The sequence below is a fragment of the Brassica oleracea genome, chromosome C5, assembly GCF_000695525.1.
Source record: "Brassica oleracea var. oleracea cultivar TO1000 chromosome C5, BOL, whole genome shotgun sequence".
In the NCBI taxonomy this organism is placed as follows: Eukaryota; Viridiplantae; Streptophyta; class Magnoliopsida; order Brassicales; family Brassicaceae; genus Brassica; species Brassica oleracea.
Genome location: NC_027752.1, coordinates 7,158,698 through 7,174,305, shown reverse-complemented (window position 1 = coordinate 7,174,305; position 15,608 = coordinate 7,158,698). Strand labels below are relative to the sequence as shown.

At 37.9% G+C, this 15,608-nt stretch overlaps 6 protein-coding genes across 7 annotated transcripts; 3 read left to right on the top strand and 3 right to left on the bottom strand.

Annotated features, from left to right (window-relative positions):
* The first annotated feature begins 213 nt into the window (after positions 1 to 213).
* On the top strand, positions 214 to 1,375 carry LOC106294792 (translation machinery-associated protein 7). Its single transcript, XM_013730450.1, has 4 exons — positions 214 to 332; positions 462 to 517; positions 758 to 799; positions 1,104 to 1,375. The coding sequence occupies exons 1-4, from the start codon at positions 317 to 319 to the stop codon at positions 1,182 to 1,184; spliced, it is 195 nt and encodes a 64-aa protein (XP_013585904.1). The 5' UTR covers positions 214 to 316; the 3' UTR covers positions 1,185 to 1,375.
* A 57-nt stretch (positions 1,376 to 1,432) lies between these two features.
* LOC106294788 lies at positions 1,433 to 3,166 on the bottom strand. Its single transcript, XM_013730448.1, has 2 exons — positions 2,911 to 3,166; positions 1,433 to 2,126 (listed from the first exon to the last, which is right to left on the bottom strand). The coding sequence occupies exons 1-2, from the start codon at positions 2,932 to 2,934 to the stop codon at positions 1,470 to 1,472; spliced, it is 681 nt and encodes a 226-aa protein (XP_013585902.1). The 5' UTR covers positions 2,935 to 3,166; the 3' UTR covers positions 1,433 to 1,469.
* An 85-nt stretch (positions 3,167 to 3,251) lies between these two features.
* Positions 3,252 to 8,351, bottom strand: LOC106294787. Of its 2 annotated transcripts, XM_013730446.1 has the most exons (15): positions 8,025 to 8,345; positions 7,545 to 7,929; positions 7,290 to 7,467; positions 7,039 to 7,178; positions 5,933 to 6,965; positions 5,737 to 5,837; positions 5,514 to 5,658; positions 4,997 to 5,065; positions 4,875 to 4,920; positions 4,515 to 4,795; positions 4,294 to 4,373; positions 4,054 to 4,189; positions 3,782 to 3,908; positions 3,600 to 3,682; positions 3,252 to 3,514 (listed from the first exon to the last, which is right to left on the bottom strand). In XM_013730446.1, exons 1-15 carry the CDS (start codon positions 8,131 to 8,133, stop codon positions 3,377 to 3,379), a joined length of 3,051 nt encoding a protein of 1,016 aa, XP_013585900.1. In that variant the 5' UTR covers positions 8,134 to 8,345; the 3' UTR covers positions 3,252 to 3,376. The 2 variants fall into 2 exon arrangements, with proteins under 2 accessions (XP_013585900.1, XP_013585901.1); XM_013730447.1 differs by lacking the exons at positions 3,252 to 3,514; positions 3,600 to 3,682 and having other exon boundaries at positions 3,808 to 3,908; positions 3,989 to 4,189; positions 8,025 to 8,351.
* Positions 8,352 to 8,601: 250 nt separating this feature from the next.
* Positions 8,602 to 9,287, top strand: LOC106294791. The gene has a single exon (XM_013730449.1). The coding sequence runs from the start codon at positions 8,647 to 8,649 to the stop codon at positions 9,133 to 9,135; it is 489 nt and encodes a 162-aa protein (XP_013585903.1). The 5' UTR covers positions 8,602 to 8,646; the 3' UTR covers positions 9,136 to 9,287.
* A 925-nt stretch (positions 9,288 to 10,212) lies between these two features.
* LOC106343625 (cytochrome c-type biogenesis CcmH-like mitochondrial protein) lies at positions 10,213 to 11,476 on the top strand. Its single transcript, XM_013782890.1, has 4 exons — positions 10,213 to 10,447; positions 10,575 to 10,723; positions 10,807 to 10,938; positions 11,018 to 11,476. The coding sequence occupies exons 2-4, from the start codon at positions 10,580 to 10,582 to the stop codon at positions 11,222 to 11,224; spliced, it is 483 nt and encodes a 160-aa protein (XP_013638344.1). The 5' UTR covers positions 10,213 to 10,447; positions 10,575 to 10,579; the 3' UTR covers positions 11,225 to 11,476.
* A 50-nt stretch (positions 11,477 to 11,526) lies between these two features.
* LOC106343623 (protein SAWADEE HOMEODOMAIN HOMOLOG 1) lies at positions 11,527 to 13,639 on the bottom strand. Its single transcript, XM_013782889.1, has 9 exons — positions 13,500 to 13,639; positions 13,329 to 13,414; positions 13,165 to 13,210; positions 12,931 to 13,087; positions 12,610 to 12,670; positions 12,288 to 12,339; positions 12,074 to 12,217; positions 11,861 to 11,980; positions 11,527 to 11,779 (listed from the first exon to the last, which is right to left on the bottom strand). Exons 1-9 carry the CDS (start codon positions 13,551 to 13,553, stop codon positions 11,729 to 11,731), a joined length of 771 nt encoding a protein of 256 aa, XP_013638343.1. The 5' UTR covers positions 13,554 to 13,639; the 3' UTR covers positions 11,527 to 11,728.
* Between the last annotated feature and the right edge of the window lie 1,969 nt (positions 13,640 to 15,608).

Genomic DNA, 15,608 nt, shown 5'->3' with positions numbered 1-15,608 from the left:
AGGTCCTTCTTTTATAGCCGTCTTTGTGATTTCCTTTTTCTTGCGTTTTTCCTTTTTGCTTGACCGACAAGTCATTGGTTAGGTCTTTGATAAATAAACGTTTAGTCGGTGAGGTGGCCCAAATGTTTAATGGGCTTTGTATTCGTCTATAATCTCTCTGAGCCCATTAAATGGGTTGCGTTGTAACTACGAAGACGATATATAACAGCAAGTGGTTAGAGATTCTATCGAATACACAAGTCCGTCGTCTGAAACTTTACTTTCTTCCGCAAATTCTCAGACGAGCAGCATCAAACCCTAGCTCCAGAAACCAGTCATGTCGTCCAAGCAAGGTAAACCAGTTTTTAGATTTCATGATTTTTAAGGTTCTTCTTTTATGTTATGTTGATTCGTTTGCGAGAAAAAGGAACAAAAAGAACATAACTTTGCGATCTGTTAATAATTTTCTTTGAAAAAAACAGGAGGAAAGGCGAAACCTTTGAAGCAGCCCAAAGCTGATAAGAAGGAATACGACGAGGTGACTCTACTGATCCCTCTTTTCACGCTTTCTGGATCTTGTTTTGATTTGTGTAAACTAACTTAAATTCTTAAATTTAAAGTCACACCAATGATACATAATCATCTCTCTTGCAAGTATAAAGTGTTGCAAGAGTGGGGTTTTTTTTTTTTTGCTGCTATTGCTAAGGGTATATCAATGTGTTTAGACATTCTTTTTACATGCTCTAATTTCTTGAATGTTGATTCGGGACTACTCCAGCACGATATGGCTAACATTCAGAAGAAGAAAGAAGAGGAAAAGGTGAGTTCCCACTTTGATACTCTCGCTTGTTGTTCTTTCTAGGGAGCCACTATTATGCAGTGCTACTTTGTTCAGTATGGTCTCGTTGTCAATCTGAACACTAATAATGACACTATATACCTAGTGGCCTTTCAACAAGATGGGGTCATATCACTAACTGTTTGTTAGTTTAGATAATCCATTACCCCCTTTTTTTTTAATTATGGAAATTATATTGATTAGGGTACTTTGGTTAAAACGTAAAATGTTTGCCTCATTATTGAGAGCCTGACCAATTGTTTTTTTTTTTCTTAAATTAAAACAGGCACTTAAAGAACTAAGAGCCAAGGCATCGCAGAAGGGATCCTTTGGAGGCTCTGGACTTAAGAAAAGCGGCAAGAAATGATTCCTGTGTTTTATCCATGTAGCCTGTCTGTTGACAGTGCAAATTTATCACCTTTAAAAAACAAAACAAGATAATCATGTGTTGTGTAACTTCTCTATCATGTTCGTAGGAGAGTGACTGCGCTTCTCCCATACATATGTTTGCTTTCACCACTTTTTTCATGAAATGGAAATAAATGGTTTCTATCCTAATATCAAATGCTTTCATGGTTCTTCATCTCTGGATTCAGAAATCAGTTTAGATTGTCATATTTCTTGAATAATGTTTCATTGATAACATAAGACTCTATACAATGTGGTAGTAGCTGAGGGTGATTGGTGATTTTACCATACAAGTGTAATAAACGAAAGCGAAGCTGATCAAGAGGGGTCTTAGACTCTGAAAGAGCCAGCTTTCCTTCTTGAACCGTTGATACCCGAAGAAGTTGTCAACAATGTCTAGATAGACAGGGCTTCTAATGCTTGAATAGCATCGAAGCGCTTCTTTTACATCCGATGCATGCTCCACGTCTCTGAGATCAACCATGTTGAGATTTTTCATCTTTTGCGCCAGCATGTCACCTCTTCTCTTCGCCTCCTCGAATGGCTCTGCAGCAACCTTTTTCTTCGGTTTCTTCTTATGTTGGCTTTTGTTGATGAGTCTCTCATCTCTGGTATCTGCAACAACCTTGCTCTCGCAAGAGATAACGCTGTATGTTTCTTCAGTTTGGGAATCTTGTGGACATGGGTGGCTAAGACTGCATGAGAAGGGGCTCAAGAGTGGAGTGCTGTTGTTAGAGAAGTTGTGGTGTTTACCAAAGCAGACAGTGGACTTGATGCTCCCAAGGCTCTTCCTTAAGAAACGACCAACTCTCTGAATTGATTTCGCCGAGGGTTTCATCATTGTAGCTATTTTTGTCTCTCCTTCTATTACTTTATTGAGACGATAACCATATTTATGTAAGAGAAAAAAACAAAAATAGCATTAAATCAAGTTTTTGTTCTCAAACTAGCATTCAAGGTCAAAAGTCACAAAAATAGCACTTAATGTTTTATCAAAAGTCACAAACTTATGGTTTAGAATTAAAGGGTAGGGTTTAGGGTTTAGGGTTTAGGGTTTAGAGTTTAGGGTTTAGAGTTTAGGGTTTAGAGTTTAGGGTTTAGAGTTTAGGGTTTAGAGTTTAGGGTTTAGAGTTTAGGGTTTAGAGTTTAGGGTTTAGAGTTTAGGGTTTAGAGTTTAGGGTTTAGAGTTTAGGGTTTAGAGTTTAGGGTTTAGAGTTTAGGGTTTAGAGTTTAGGGTTTAGAGTTTAGGGTTTAGAGTTTAGGGTTTAGAGTTTAGGGTTTAGAGTTTAGGGTTTAGAGTTTAGGGTTTAGAGTTTAGGGTTTAGAGTTTAGGGTTTAGAGTTTAGGGTTTAGAGTTTAGGGTTTAGAGTTTAGGGTTTAGAGTTTAGGGTTTAGAGTTTAGGGTTTAGAGTTTAGGGTTTAGAGTTTAGGGTTTAGAGTTTAGGGTTTAGAGTTTAGGGTTTAGAGTTTAGGGTTTAGAGTTTAGGGTTTAGAGTTTAGGGTTTAGAGTTTAGGGTTTAGAGTTGAGAAATGAGTTTTTGGGGATAAGATTTCAAATTTTGAAAAATAAAAAAATTAAAATTTTCAAATGATAAAATGCTATTTTAGTCATTTTAGTTTTTGAATGCTATTTTTGTGATATAAACTTAGAAAAGTGCTATTTTGGAGATTTGACTTTTTTTTAACTCAAAACAAAACCTAACATTCATTCAGCGGCATGTTAGAAGAAGGGAGCTGATGTGACATGTCAAAGTCAGACTTAAAGAAGGTGTCATGTTGATAAGTGTCAAGGACACTTTTATAGGTAAGAAATCGTCATCACATTGATAGGCAGTGTTCACAATGGTCCCCAACTTATCGTTGTTGCAACCACTGCTCATCAATCATCATACATGTCAACTGCACAGGCTTAAATAATCAGAACCAAGCCCATTAAAAGACCATGTTCTAACCTTAATGGGTAAAACCCATGCTGTGAGAGAAGAAAGTCACTTTCGTGCCAATTGGCTTTGAAAGTACTACTACGTTTAAATGCTTTGATGGTATATATGATTCATTCATTGAAATGCTTTCGTGTTCTCTTCACTGTTTAAACATATTTAGCAATACTCAACTTAAGATCGGGAGGAGTTGCAACGCACAATCTAAGTATCAGGTTGGTGGTGTGTATTGACCAAAGAGATGTTTTTCTTCCTGCAACTGTTTGAAAGACTGCTCCATTTCCGGAAACGCCGAGGTTAGCAACAGCTCCACAAGGTCATATGCCAACAGTTTTAGACATACTGATGACTGAAACAACAATAGTTAAACAAAATCAAACCCAATACTTAAGCTCAAGTCTCACAACCTAAAGACAATACTGGAATGTTTTTACCTGAAGGAAGAAGTAGAGATCTTCCGCACATTGTTCATACTCCTTTTGACCCACAAGGCTCACAATAGTCGCTGGAGCTTTTTCTGTGTTCAGGGTTAATTCAAACATTTTATGTGTTAATCCAACAAAGCTTTAGATATCACTGATGCAAAAAAGCATTAGGTGACATGAAGATCATTTACCGATCATCAGTTCACGAACGAACTTGGCCCGTCTCTCTGCTTCTTGTTGCTGTTCCTCGTCAAAACTGCTGGATTGTTGCTGCCTTTTTGGATGTTTTGTGATGAATATTCCATCCGGCCATAGTATCTGAGAGGTTATAACCAAGTATTAGTTTTCAAATTTTAACACGGATTGAAATATCAGAGGTGTCACTGTTAAGGCAATACTTTTTCCATTGCTCACTGTGACTTCCAATGATACCTCACGGTGCAATAGGAAGAGGTTCTCTCACCTGTTCAACCCGTTGAATTCCAGAAGCAACTACAGTTCCCCGCCGCAAAATACGGATTTTCTCTAGTACCCAATCGTCTAATGCATCGCCCATCCCCAGTTGAAGTATCTGTTTGGCAACCCAAAAAGCTTTCCTCCTTGTAATGTGCAAAAATAGATGATCAAAATCACTTCGTTAATTCGTTTTGTTAACTGAAAAAGAAAAAAACATAGTATGGCCCCTGGTTATAAAATGATGTACCTGATCCACCCACCCTCCTGGAGTTGAAAGACAACATCTACCAAGTCTAGAAGGGGTAATGTTAGCTTTGGAGGAACCCACTGCAAGAAATACAGTGTTATAACAAGCACAGCAAGATACAAATACAAGCACTGGCCTCATGGTTTCCCACAATGCAAAAGACAGAATCATCAGAAACAAAACTCTACTGGCTTATGCTGTGCGTGGATGTTAATATATACCTCTGTGGGCAGGCCGGTAAAGGCCACAGCATCAGCACGTTGAATACCCTTCTTTAGGCCGCCGTTCTCTTTGCTATTTCTCACATCTGAATCAGACGTCTTGGTCTGATCATTTCCAGGAGCTTTCATTTTTGACTTCAGATCATCCACCATAACGTTACTCTTAATATGTTGACCCGATTTCCCATTCTCTGAACTCAGATTTTCTCTCGAAAGAAGAGGACCCGGCGTCACATTAGCCATATTTGTAGATACTGTAGAGGTCTGACGGACATGTTTAACTGAAACGATTTTACTAGTGACAATAAATAACAGAAAACTAGTAGATATCAAAATCCCATTGTGGTGTGAATTACCCACCCGTCAGCGTCTCAATGATCGAGAAGGAGCTTGAGAACGCATAAGTCTGCACAGCGGCAACATTGTACACATTCAAAATCTGTTAGCACTAGTGATCTTTGAGTCAACAGAAGAGAATTTACCTGGGAATCCACACTGAGGAAGTCCCGAACTTCAATCGATCCTGAAACTCTGGGTAGCTGCAATAGCTTCTGAGCAAAGTAGAGAAACGGTAATTCGTAGATTAGGAAAAACTGGGAAATCACTTCAACGCAAATCTTTTCATTCACATGTTGGTTAACGTGAAAGAATAGGCGGCATGCGAAACAAAACTATGTACAAAGCTTCAAGCATCAGAAATATCAGCACTACAATATACATAAGCACATAACTTCAGTACATCAAAGCATGCCATACTCTACTTCAGACTAATTTACAGAGTCCTAGCCCACGGTCATGTTTTATGCACGTAAACTTCAGCAATAGCTTTTCAAAAATCCAGAAGTAACTACCAAAACATGAAAACACAAAAGCTAATTCACAGTCGACATACTCATCAAAATACAAATTCAGTAGAAAACAAAACAAAACAAATCCTAAGACAAAGCACCATGAATAAAGCATCAACAGAGGCTAGAAACAAGTGACAAGCCGTTTGACCTTGAGATAGTCATCAAGGAGTAGACATCGCTCTTGGATAACAGGTATGTCCACTCCTGTTGATAGGAAATGCTTTGGCGGTAAATGAAGATTGTACTCGGGAAACACTTTAAGTCGCCGGTGAAGCTCCTCAAAATGTCGAAATCTGAAAATTCACATAAGTAAATATTATTAAAAAAAAAACAATAGACTATCATCAGACCCGTAACAGTAAAATTATCACCTTCTTTTGATAGACCAGCTATGATTACTTTCATCTGTGACAGCGACTGAATACACAGCAAACATCTTAGAACTACTCTTCACAATATTGGCAACCAAAACCTGCGAGAAGAACCTAAATTTATCCATCCATCATATGATTCATCATTGTCTACAGCTTTATCGGTGTTTGGATGACAAATAGATATTTTACTCACCTCACATCTCAATTTGTCAAAGGAATCAACCAACAAAGAACTTTTAAGGGCATTGGGAAGGTTACTTCCCGCCACTGAAATGTATGATGCAGACGAGGTTGCAGATGTTCCACTGCATGATCTAGCCAAAGAATCATTTTCAGAATCATCGCTATCATCATTGCCTAGAATGTGTCCAGAACGTCTGGATCTCTTCCTGCTAGATTGATGTCTGGGTGCTTGCTCGTAATATTCATCCCCTTTACTGTGTTTACCGAAACGACGACCAGAATTTTCAAGTGGATGGTGTATCCGTGAAACAACAGGATTTCTGTTCGTTTGACCATCCCAGACTCGAGTCCCAGGACTGTTTAGACCTGTTACCGTTTCCTCATCCTCAGATGTATAAGAATGACTACTCTTTGTTTGGTCCTCGTCCTCTTCAGCAGAGGAATAATCTGATAAGTAACTTTCTCTATTTACTACCTTATGCTGACTGGTTCCTCTTGCGTTTGCAGTGCCTTCACTCAAGTCTTTAGGCCGTGCATCATCAGCATCGTTGCACGATTCCTTGCTAGACCATCTCGGCGGCACCCGCTCACCTTCCTTCTTTCTATAGTTTCTTCCCTTTGCCCACACGCTTTCAAGATGCTCGGGCGAAAGTGTCTCAGTTTTCCTTTGTGACATCTTGTCTAATACATCACCCCATCCCTCTCCTGCTCGATGTTCTTGAAGATCTTTAATATCATCAACCACTTTGGAAGGTAAGGGTAAGGAGTTCCAAGATCGGGAAGATCGAGTGTCCATTGAAAGCAATGGATCTTTGGCCAAATCTGGTACATGCTGTTTCTCTGTAGCATTTTTCCTTTTCTGCTGTTCATTTTTTAATTGCACAAGCTCAACACCTGTGACAGAGGGGTCCAGATATCTAGAAAAGGGATCATGAGAAACATCCGAGAGATCTTCAGATTGAGAAGTCTCTCTTGGAGCACTAGAACCGTCACTAATCTTTATCCTTGAGATCACAGCAGCTTCGATCCTCTCATTTATAAACCTGGAAAAGAAATTGAGGTCCACTGAGTTGAGAATAAGAGGAACAAAACGTGGTCTAAAGAGGTTTAGCTTACCGAGGATTGGCTAAATTTAGGACAGGTCGCATCACACAGCAAGCAAGAAGCTCCCTCACGGTATAATGGAAAAAAGCACAGTGTAGATCTTCTGGCCTAAACGTTAGCGTTATGAGTCTGTCCACTATATGCTGAAGAACCTGAAAAACAGAGACCAGAATATAAACCACCTGATAGCGATATAGTGGCAAAACATCCAACAAAAAAAACTTTTAACATAACAGGTCGTTGCAACTAAAACTGCATTAAACCTTATGCTCGGATTCAGGAGAGAACAATGCAGGGTGCAATTTATCATCAGCGGCCATCAGACGTCTTAGTTCTGAGTCACGGTCTTCGAAACTGAGGCTTCTCCTTCGTTTCCTCTCAATCTTTCCTTGATATTCACGGAAAATCTCCACACGACGACATATAATATCAATCAGATCCCTGAATCAATCAGAAAGTTTAATACTTTAGTTCCTTTGGAGAGGCAATCGTAAGAGAATCTCAACCAGTGAACACACCTCGTCAACAGATCAATGAGATTTACGTTTCTAAACCGCCGTGAAAGCTCACCGAGAACACCGTTAATAATAAACACCAGTTCCTCAGGACCTTGCTTATCCGCTGTAATGCGAGAGTACCAGAGATCAAGAACCCATTCAGAAATGAGGTGACGAGTGAAGCGATCTATAGCATCCTCAACGACCTGAGAGTTCACTTTGCTTCTCCAGTCAGAGCGTGGAGCTGCTTTAAGGAGCTCAGGAGGTTTGTTTAGAGATAAAGAAGGTTTGCTATTATTGTAAGCTGCAGACTTTCTTTTCATTTCGACATCGAGTGAGAAGTAGCGAAGGAGGATGATCAAGCACGCAGCAGCAGGGAGGTTCACCAATACCGATGAGCTTGTCACTGTGTAAAAAAAAAAACAGACGTGAATATTCAAATTAATTAGAGAGATTTTGGTGTGGGAAACACGTCAGCAAGCGAGAAAGTATGAAACTTACGGGAGAGGAGGTAGGAGAGTCCGACGACGCATACCACCAGGATTACGATCCGCTTCTTGGCTTCCTCTACCAGGTCCCGAACTGTCGCAGCCTGCTTCTCTGTGCTCATAGCTGAATCAACCCCCCCCCCCCTATTCCCTAGGGCAGAGACTAAAGTCTCATTCGAAGGAATACGTGCTGATTTTGGATCGATGCCGGAAGAAGGAAATCGATAGAATCGGCGGAAATGGATTCTCTCTCCCGGTGACGCTTGTTGATTTCGGAGGCTCCTCTCCGGCGAGCGTTCCCGGGGAAGATGTTAAAAGATCTTTTATTAATTATCTCCTCCTCTTCGTGGTTTGCAGTTTCATTAATCTTTTTTACACTTGGCAAATGGCAACCAACTCCATGTGATCTCGCGAAGCTTCGAACCCTGGTTCGTTCGTAGCCAGAACCCCTTGGCTCTTTTCGTTAAACTTGATCCAACCACTGATAATGACGTAAGTACCCCTGGCTATTTCGTTAACTTGATCCAACAATTAAGTATAATGACGTAAATACCCTTGTCACCGCCTTCCCCCTATCGAAAATATTAAAATATCGAAATTAGGGTTCATGATTAGCAGAAGAGAGCTCTGAATCTATGGAGGCTGCGAAAGAAAGAGTCGGCTTGCTTGACAAGATCCTTCCTCCGGCGTTGGCAGACGCCGGCCTCGAAGATTGTGCTCTGCCGCCTGATTCTATACATGAAGCGTTTCGTAAAGCTGCAGACGCCGTGAAATCGCGCGCGGCGTCGCTTTTCGAAGACGACGAGGAAGAAGGCGGTTGCGTAGCGGATCCGCGCCCGGCATCGAAGGGAACGGAGGCGAAGCCCGTTTTCGGAAGTTCTGATACGATCATCGTAGGCGGGGATAATGGAGGGGATGCTGGGCCGTGTCTAGTCGGAAAGGGCAATGAGAAGTTGGAAGATGCGTTGGCGGTGGCGGGGGAAGGAGGAGAAGGGAAGAGCTGCGGTGATGGTTTGAAAGATCTAGATGTTGAAGGTATTGAGAGCAGCGGGGAGAAGAAGGATCAGAATGAAGAAGACGAGGAAGAGGAGAAGAAGCCCATTTTGGTTGAAGGATTTGTCTGAAGAGTCTTCATGGTGTTCCACTAGTCGTGTATATAAATAAAGTATTAGACTTTAGCAGCTGAGCTTTATCACCATTGGCTATGGTGGCAAAGCTATTGTATCCCATGTGAAAACATGAAACTTGGATGAAATACGATCTCTTTTTGACTTACTTTTCCTGCTTCTATCCCATGAACTATTGATTCTTTTTGCTATTTTGTCTCAAATTAATGGATAGTGATAGCAGGAATGCAGGGAGATAACGCTGACTGCTGATCCTAGCGGGCATGTATGTCTCTTCTCTATCTGTTCTTGGAGGATCAAGTCCCATATTGAATTATATAGTATTATAGTTTGTGTGCTTGTGCCTGTTTCAAACATGTCTTGTGGAGAAGAAACTCTTATTAGCTCTAGGTCTGTCAAAGGCATTTAGAAACATATTAGACGTGTGTGTTGTTGAGAAATTCTGTGTATAGAAAATAGACTAATTGCCTTCCCTCTGCTGTTGAGTTTGCTCAGTCTTCGCATAAAAGCAAAGATGGAAGTTATGATATGCCTGAATGAATGTGCAGCCTTCACAGGTAATGACCAGACGCCTCCTTAATAGAACAGAATCGAGGCCTACATCGCAAAAAGATTTAGAAAGACGGCCAAAATATCGGCACCCTTGGGGCTCTGGCGTCAGTATGTTCAAAGAGAGAGATGATAACATTTTGCTAGTGTTAGGGTACACCTGAGAGAGAGTTAAAGCTTCTCTAGCTTCCATCCACCCATGGCTCCACACCCCAAGTACACAAGATGAGTGATGAAGAAGAAGAAGAAGAGTAACACTTTAACACACCAACACAGCAACATTTCTGTTTAGAGGAACGAGTTATCGGTGTGGTGCGTTTGTGTTCAGTCTCACTTTCTCCTATACGTAGAATGCGTATTTGCTTGATATATTATACAGTGTCATTGTTGTTTTACAAATGTTTCCTTCTTGGCTCCAGTTGTATGTTTTGGTTCCTTCCTCTCATGTTTGACTTCCAAGGACTGTTTTTGTGTGTCTACTTTCGTGCAACTACAAGGCCCAATTTCAATATGGATGGAAGGGCCCTATCCTTGTTTATATGCTCTCGGGCCATAACTCACACACGCGAAGGTCGTCTTTACGACACACGTTGCAGTTTGAAGCTTCAACGCTCCTTCACACGCCTTTCTCGATCAACCGGCATCTTCCTTGTTGCTCGGAGATTCGAAAGGTTTCATTTTTCAGCTTCAGGTTGATCATCTGAGCTGAGGGCTGACTAAGCGGGTTTTTTTAAATCTCTCTCGCTTCCTCTCCACCCAGGTTCTTCCTTCATCATTCACTTTTGAGTTCGTTACATTATCTGGTTTTTGATATGGTGTGTCCACAACATGTTCGACGAAATGCGTGTGTGACAACTTACTATATTGGATACCATGAAAATTTTCAGGGGAAATGGAGAAAAGAGACGAGGATCTGAAGAAGGCTCAGATGCTGGACGCTCGAGCCAGAAACATCAGCCACAACGTTCGCTGCACTGAGTGTGGGAGTCAGTCCATTGAAGACTCACAGGCAGATGTAGCTATTCTCCTTAGACAGGTGAGTGTGTTTCTCTTCAAAACTTTCCAAAGGGATATTATTAGTTTTGATGTCTGCCCCTCTAATACACCAGAGTTTTGCAGCTGATCCGTGATGAGATAGGAGCTGGAAAAACCGACAAAGAGATCTACAGTAAGCTGGAGGATGAGTTTGGAGAGACGGTGCTTTATGCTCCCAAATTCGATATGCAGACAGCAGCATTGTGGCTAACTCCGGTCAGTTTCAGCGGTCAATTAACAACTTAAAAGACTCCTTAAGGAGACGTTTAGTTTTCTGGTGTTTTTGTTATGACAGGTTCTGATAGCTGGAGGTACTGCTGCAGGGCTGGTTTACAGTAAGCACAGGCAAAGGACGAACGTGCACATCATGGCGTTGGATCTTATTAGAGGTGTTTCGTTGACTCCAAAAGAGAGAGTCACCATCCTCGATCTTCTTATTCCGCCTCCCCCTCCTCCTCAGGGAGTGGCTTCCCGGTTGAGGAGATGGCTAAACCTCCGTTAGGTCCTCAGCTCTGATGTTCTCGAGTCGGATACTATTGTCTTCGCCAAATAAAACACTATGTGGAAGGAGTGAGTACCACATCTATTATTGTCTAGGAGAACCAGATAGGAATGATAAGACTTGGATATTGAACTAAAGTCCATCTTGTAGTCCCAATTTCTAAGTTTTTGTATGTACGCAGATCGCAAAATATTCCCTGTATTTGTATTTCTTGCTTCAGAGGTTATGAATAAAACAAACCTTCACTCTCTCCATTCTACTGAAAGTTGAAGTGAGCTTTAAGAAATTGAGGCCCTGTGATCTCATATAAGAAAGGGACTTTACTGCTTAAGCATTTAGGTTTGGTTACATTGTCTAAAGCCCTTTTGCACTTTATAGGTCTTAATTCCACATTATTCACACCAAAGAAACTATCACTTAGTTGCTTCGCACCTTGGGCTTGGTTCAGTTATATGCAATCTAGTTAGACAAATTCACTCTTCAGAATTCATGACCAAAACAAATTCACTCTTCAGAATCAGGACGACGGCAAATACTTTCAAGTCCCAGCGTTTCCTGTCCACATAGTCAAAACGCAACTTGGTGAATTATACTTCCCAAACCACCCAACATAAAGGTCGAGATCAAGCTGTTTACCTCTGTACCGTCAAACTCGTACCGAACAACAAACACGCAGTTACAACTCCTGTGATCATGAACCCCTCTCTTGATATTCACAACATGAGCATCACAGTACAGTGCTTCATCCTCCCTATCCTGCTCATTAACCACCCCCATATTTTGCATTATTATATTTAATTTCTTTTGTTGCTAAAGGTTCCATTCAGTTAGATCAAAAGTTAAGTTTACCTGAAAACACAGAAGCAACTCTCCAACCTTCACTCTCCCACACTCTGATGGTTCTACAGGAATAGACCGCTCCCGCACTGACGTTTGCACGTTCACCCACTCATCGTGTTGGTTGTCGAACCCGGAAAATCGGACACGCACTTCCTGTTGCAGACATTACTCTCAGTTGCAAAAAAAATCAGACATTGAGCAAAAGCGACGAGACCCTTCTTACCAGTTCACCAGTGCGGAGATATCTATAAGTCATGAACGATGCCACGTCATACCTGAAAGACCAGATTGATCACATATATACATAAACACAAAAGTATATTACATGCTTGACATTAGGCTTGTGACAAAAGTGCTTTGTCAAACGTTCAGACTGATCATATGCTTCGGTAGTGGCATTGCTTGTTAAGTTAACAATCAACAAGTAATATAGTACATTCCATGTTTTTTTTCTACTTTGGCCAGTTTTAACAAAAGTCTTGTGCTAAAGAGTTGCGCCCAAACGTATGAATGTGATATTATTCACTGAAAGTAAAAGTGCTTACCACGCGTCATCCCTAGCAGATTTAGCCTCAAAAGCGAGATCAGATACATCAGAGGTCTTACCTATGTACCCAAAATAAAAGTGTTTAGAGACTAAGAGCATGATTATTAAAGTGTTCTTAGCGGAATAGAACAACCTGACTCTTAACTTTTAACTAAAAAGCTCTTAAATAAGAGTTTTAAGAGACGGTTCTTAGCTGTTTTAGTTTTAGTTAAAACTTAAGAGACGGATTCTTGCATTCCGCTAAGAACCCCACTCTAAGAACTTCCCAAAAGGATAGGCGTTTAATGAAAAAGAATGCACACAAGAAAAGGAAACTAGCCTTTCACTCTTTGACCATAGGTAACAGTTTCAGGACTTCCAGCATCTCTGACACCACCTGGATTTGATAAGTCAACAATCAGCAAAGGGGAAGATGGCGCAGTCTTGAATTTGGGTTGGTTTTGCTTCTCTAGCCTCCCCTGAAACCAACCCTGTACCTGAAAAAAAAAACATAAACAAAGGTTACTTCTCCCTGAGCTCATTGCTTTGTATGAAGGATAACAAAGAGACGCACTTGTTTCCATGTTATTGATGATTTTCCCTTCCGATTCACTGAGCAACTTTTGATTCCGACCAAATTAAATCATGGAACAGACATGAAGAGTTAAGTCATGGAAATAAAAACATATATAATTACATAAGAAAAGAGGACCTTTGCATGATCTCAAAATAAAATACCTAAAAGAGGAGGCAACAGTTTGACAGAAGTCTTTGAGGAGAGATTGATCACCGAGCTCCTTGAACAGAGTCTCCATGTCTACAATCTTCGCAGATTAAGAAGAGCAATACTAAGGTTACTACATCGCATGGAATCTCTTAAATCTATGAAGACGGAGAAAACGAATATACCTCGGCCAATGTGAAATCGGTGAAATAGTGGGAGGAATCTTCGGGAGCATCCATTATCGAAGAACGAGTTGATGTGCTGATTCGCTACTCTGTTAGTAGTGTTTAGAATCAGTGTGTTAATTGATATTTTGACTATAGAGATGAGATGAGATGGGTCACAAATGAATACTAATCTTCTATATGGGCTTTCTCGTTTCTATATTAGACCCGACCAGGTATGTTTTTATAGTATCGTATTTGGGTAGAGTTTGGAATTATTTGATCTTACAGGAGTTTTAAATGATTTTTATTGAATTATATATAAAAAAAAAGTTTTACATCTTATTATATAAAGCTTGGTTTTTCAAAGTTGCTAATTAACATGATTGCGACACATGTCAATTATATATTTAATATTATGACATGTGTTAATCTATCTCATAATTAAAATATATATAATAAGATATTAACAAAAATAAATTTTATTAAAAAGTAATCTTATTATATAAAGCTTGGTTTTTCAAAGTTGCTAATTAACATGATAGCGACATATGTCAATTATATATTTAATATTATGACATGTGTTAATCTATCTAATAATTAAAATATATATACTAAGATATTAACAAAAATGAATTTTATTAAAAAGTAATTATAAATATTATTTAATAGTAATTTTCCTTTTTTAAAATTATAATGAAAAAATAATTGCAAAATATTATTTGATAATATTGTGACATGTGTTTGTATGTATAAGACAAACTATATAAATATTTTAACTGAATTGTTTCTATTAAAAATAAAATAGCTGTATAAAAATATAAAAGAAAAAGAAATTATCAATAATTAGTTTCCCTTTTAAAAGTCTAAATAAAATAAAAATGTAAAAGTAGTATTATTTTTTCTTATAATTAACTAACTTTACTTTTTAATAATTTTTGTTAAAACAATATAAACCAAAATTAACTTCAAATATTTCACCTGATATGACTGTGACATGTGTCAACTAAAAAAAATAGATTGTGAATGTGTCAATAAAAACTGTCATTATGTGAAAAAAACATCATTTTTCCTAAAATCATAAATAAAAGAGATTTCTAAAAAAAAAAAATTTAGTCTTAACCAATTAAGAATTTTTTTTACATCCTCACCAGTGAGAATTGTAAAATTTTATTTAATAGTAGTTTTACTTAAAACATTAATGATAAACATGATAGTAACAATTATTTAATTAAATGAAAATTGTAAAAATATTAATGATATTGAAAAAATGAATTTTAAAAATGGCAACTTAAAAAAAAAATTAATCTTGGTTCTTCAAAGTTGTTAATTAACATTATCGCGACACATGACAATTATATATTTAAGATTGTGACATGTAGACAAAAAAAAAAGATTGTGACATGTATTAATCTATCTCATAATTAAAAATATATATATTAAGATATTGACAAAAACGAATTTTATTATAAATTAAATATAAATATCATTTACTATTAATTTTCCTGTTTTAAAATCCTAATCAAAATATAATTGTAAAATATTATTTGATAACATTGTGACATGTGTTTGTATGTATAAGACAAAATCTATAAATAATTTAAGAGAATTTTTTTTTAAAAAAAATAAAATAGCTGTATAAAAATATAAAAGAAAAACAAATTTTCAAATAATTAGTTTCCCTTTTAAAAGTCTAAATAAAATAAAATGTAAAAGAAGTATTATTTTCTTATAATTAACTAACTTTAATTTTTAATATTTTTGTGTTAAAAAAATATATAAAAATTAACTTCAAATATTTCACCTGATATGATTGTGACGTGCGTCAACTAAAAAAATTAGATTGTGAATGTGTAAATAAAAACATTTATTATGTGAAAAGAACATCATTTTTTCTAAAACAATAAATAAAAGAGATTTCTATAAAATAATTATTTTATAATCTTAACCAATTAAGATTTTTTTTTACATACTACGAGAGAGAATTGTAAAATTTTATTTATTAAGAGTTTTTACTTAAGAAATTAATGATAAACATGATAGTAACAATTATTTAATTAACAAGAAATATTGTAAAAAATATTAATGATATTGAAAAACAAATTTCGAAAATGGTAAATTTTTTAAAAA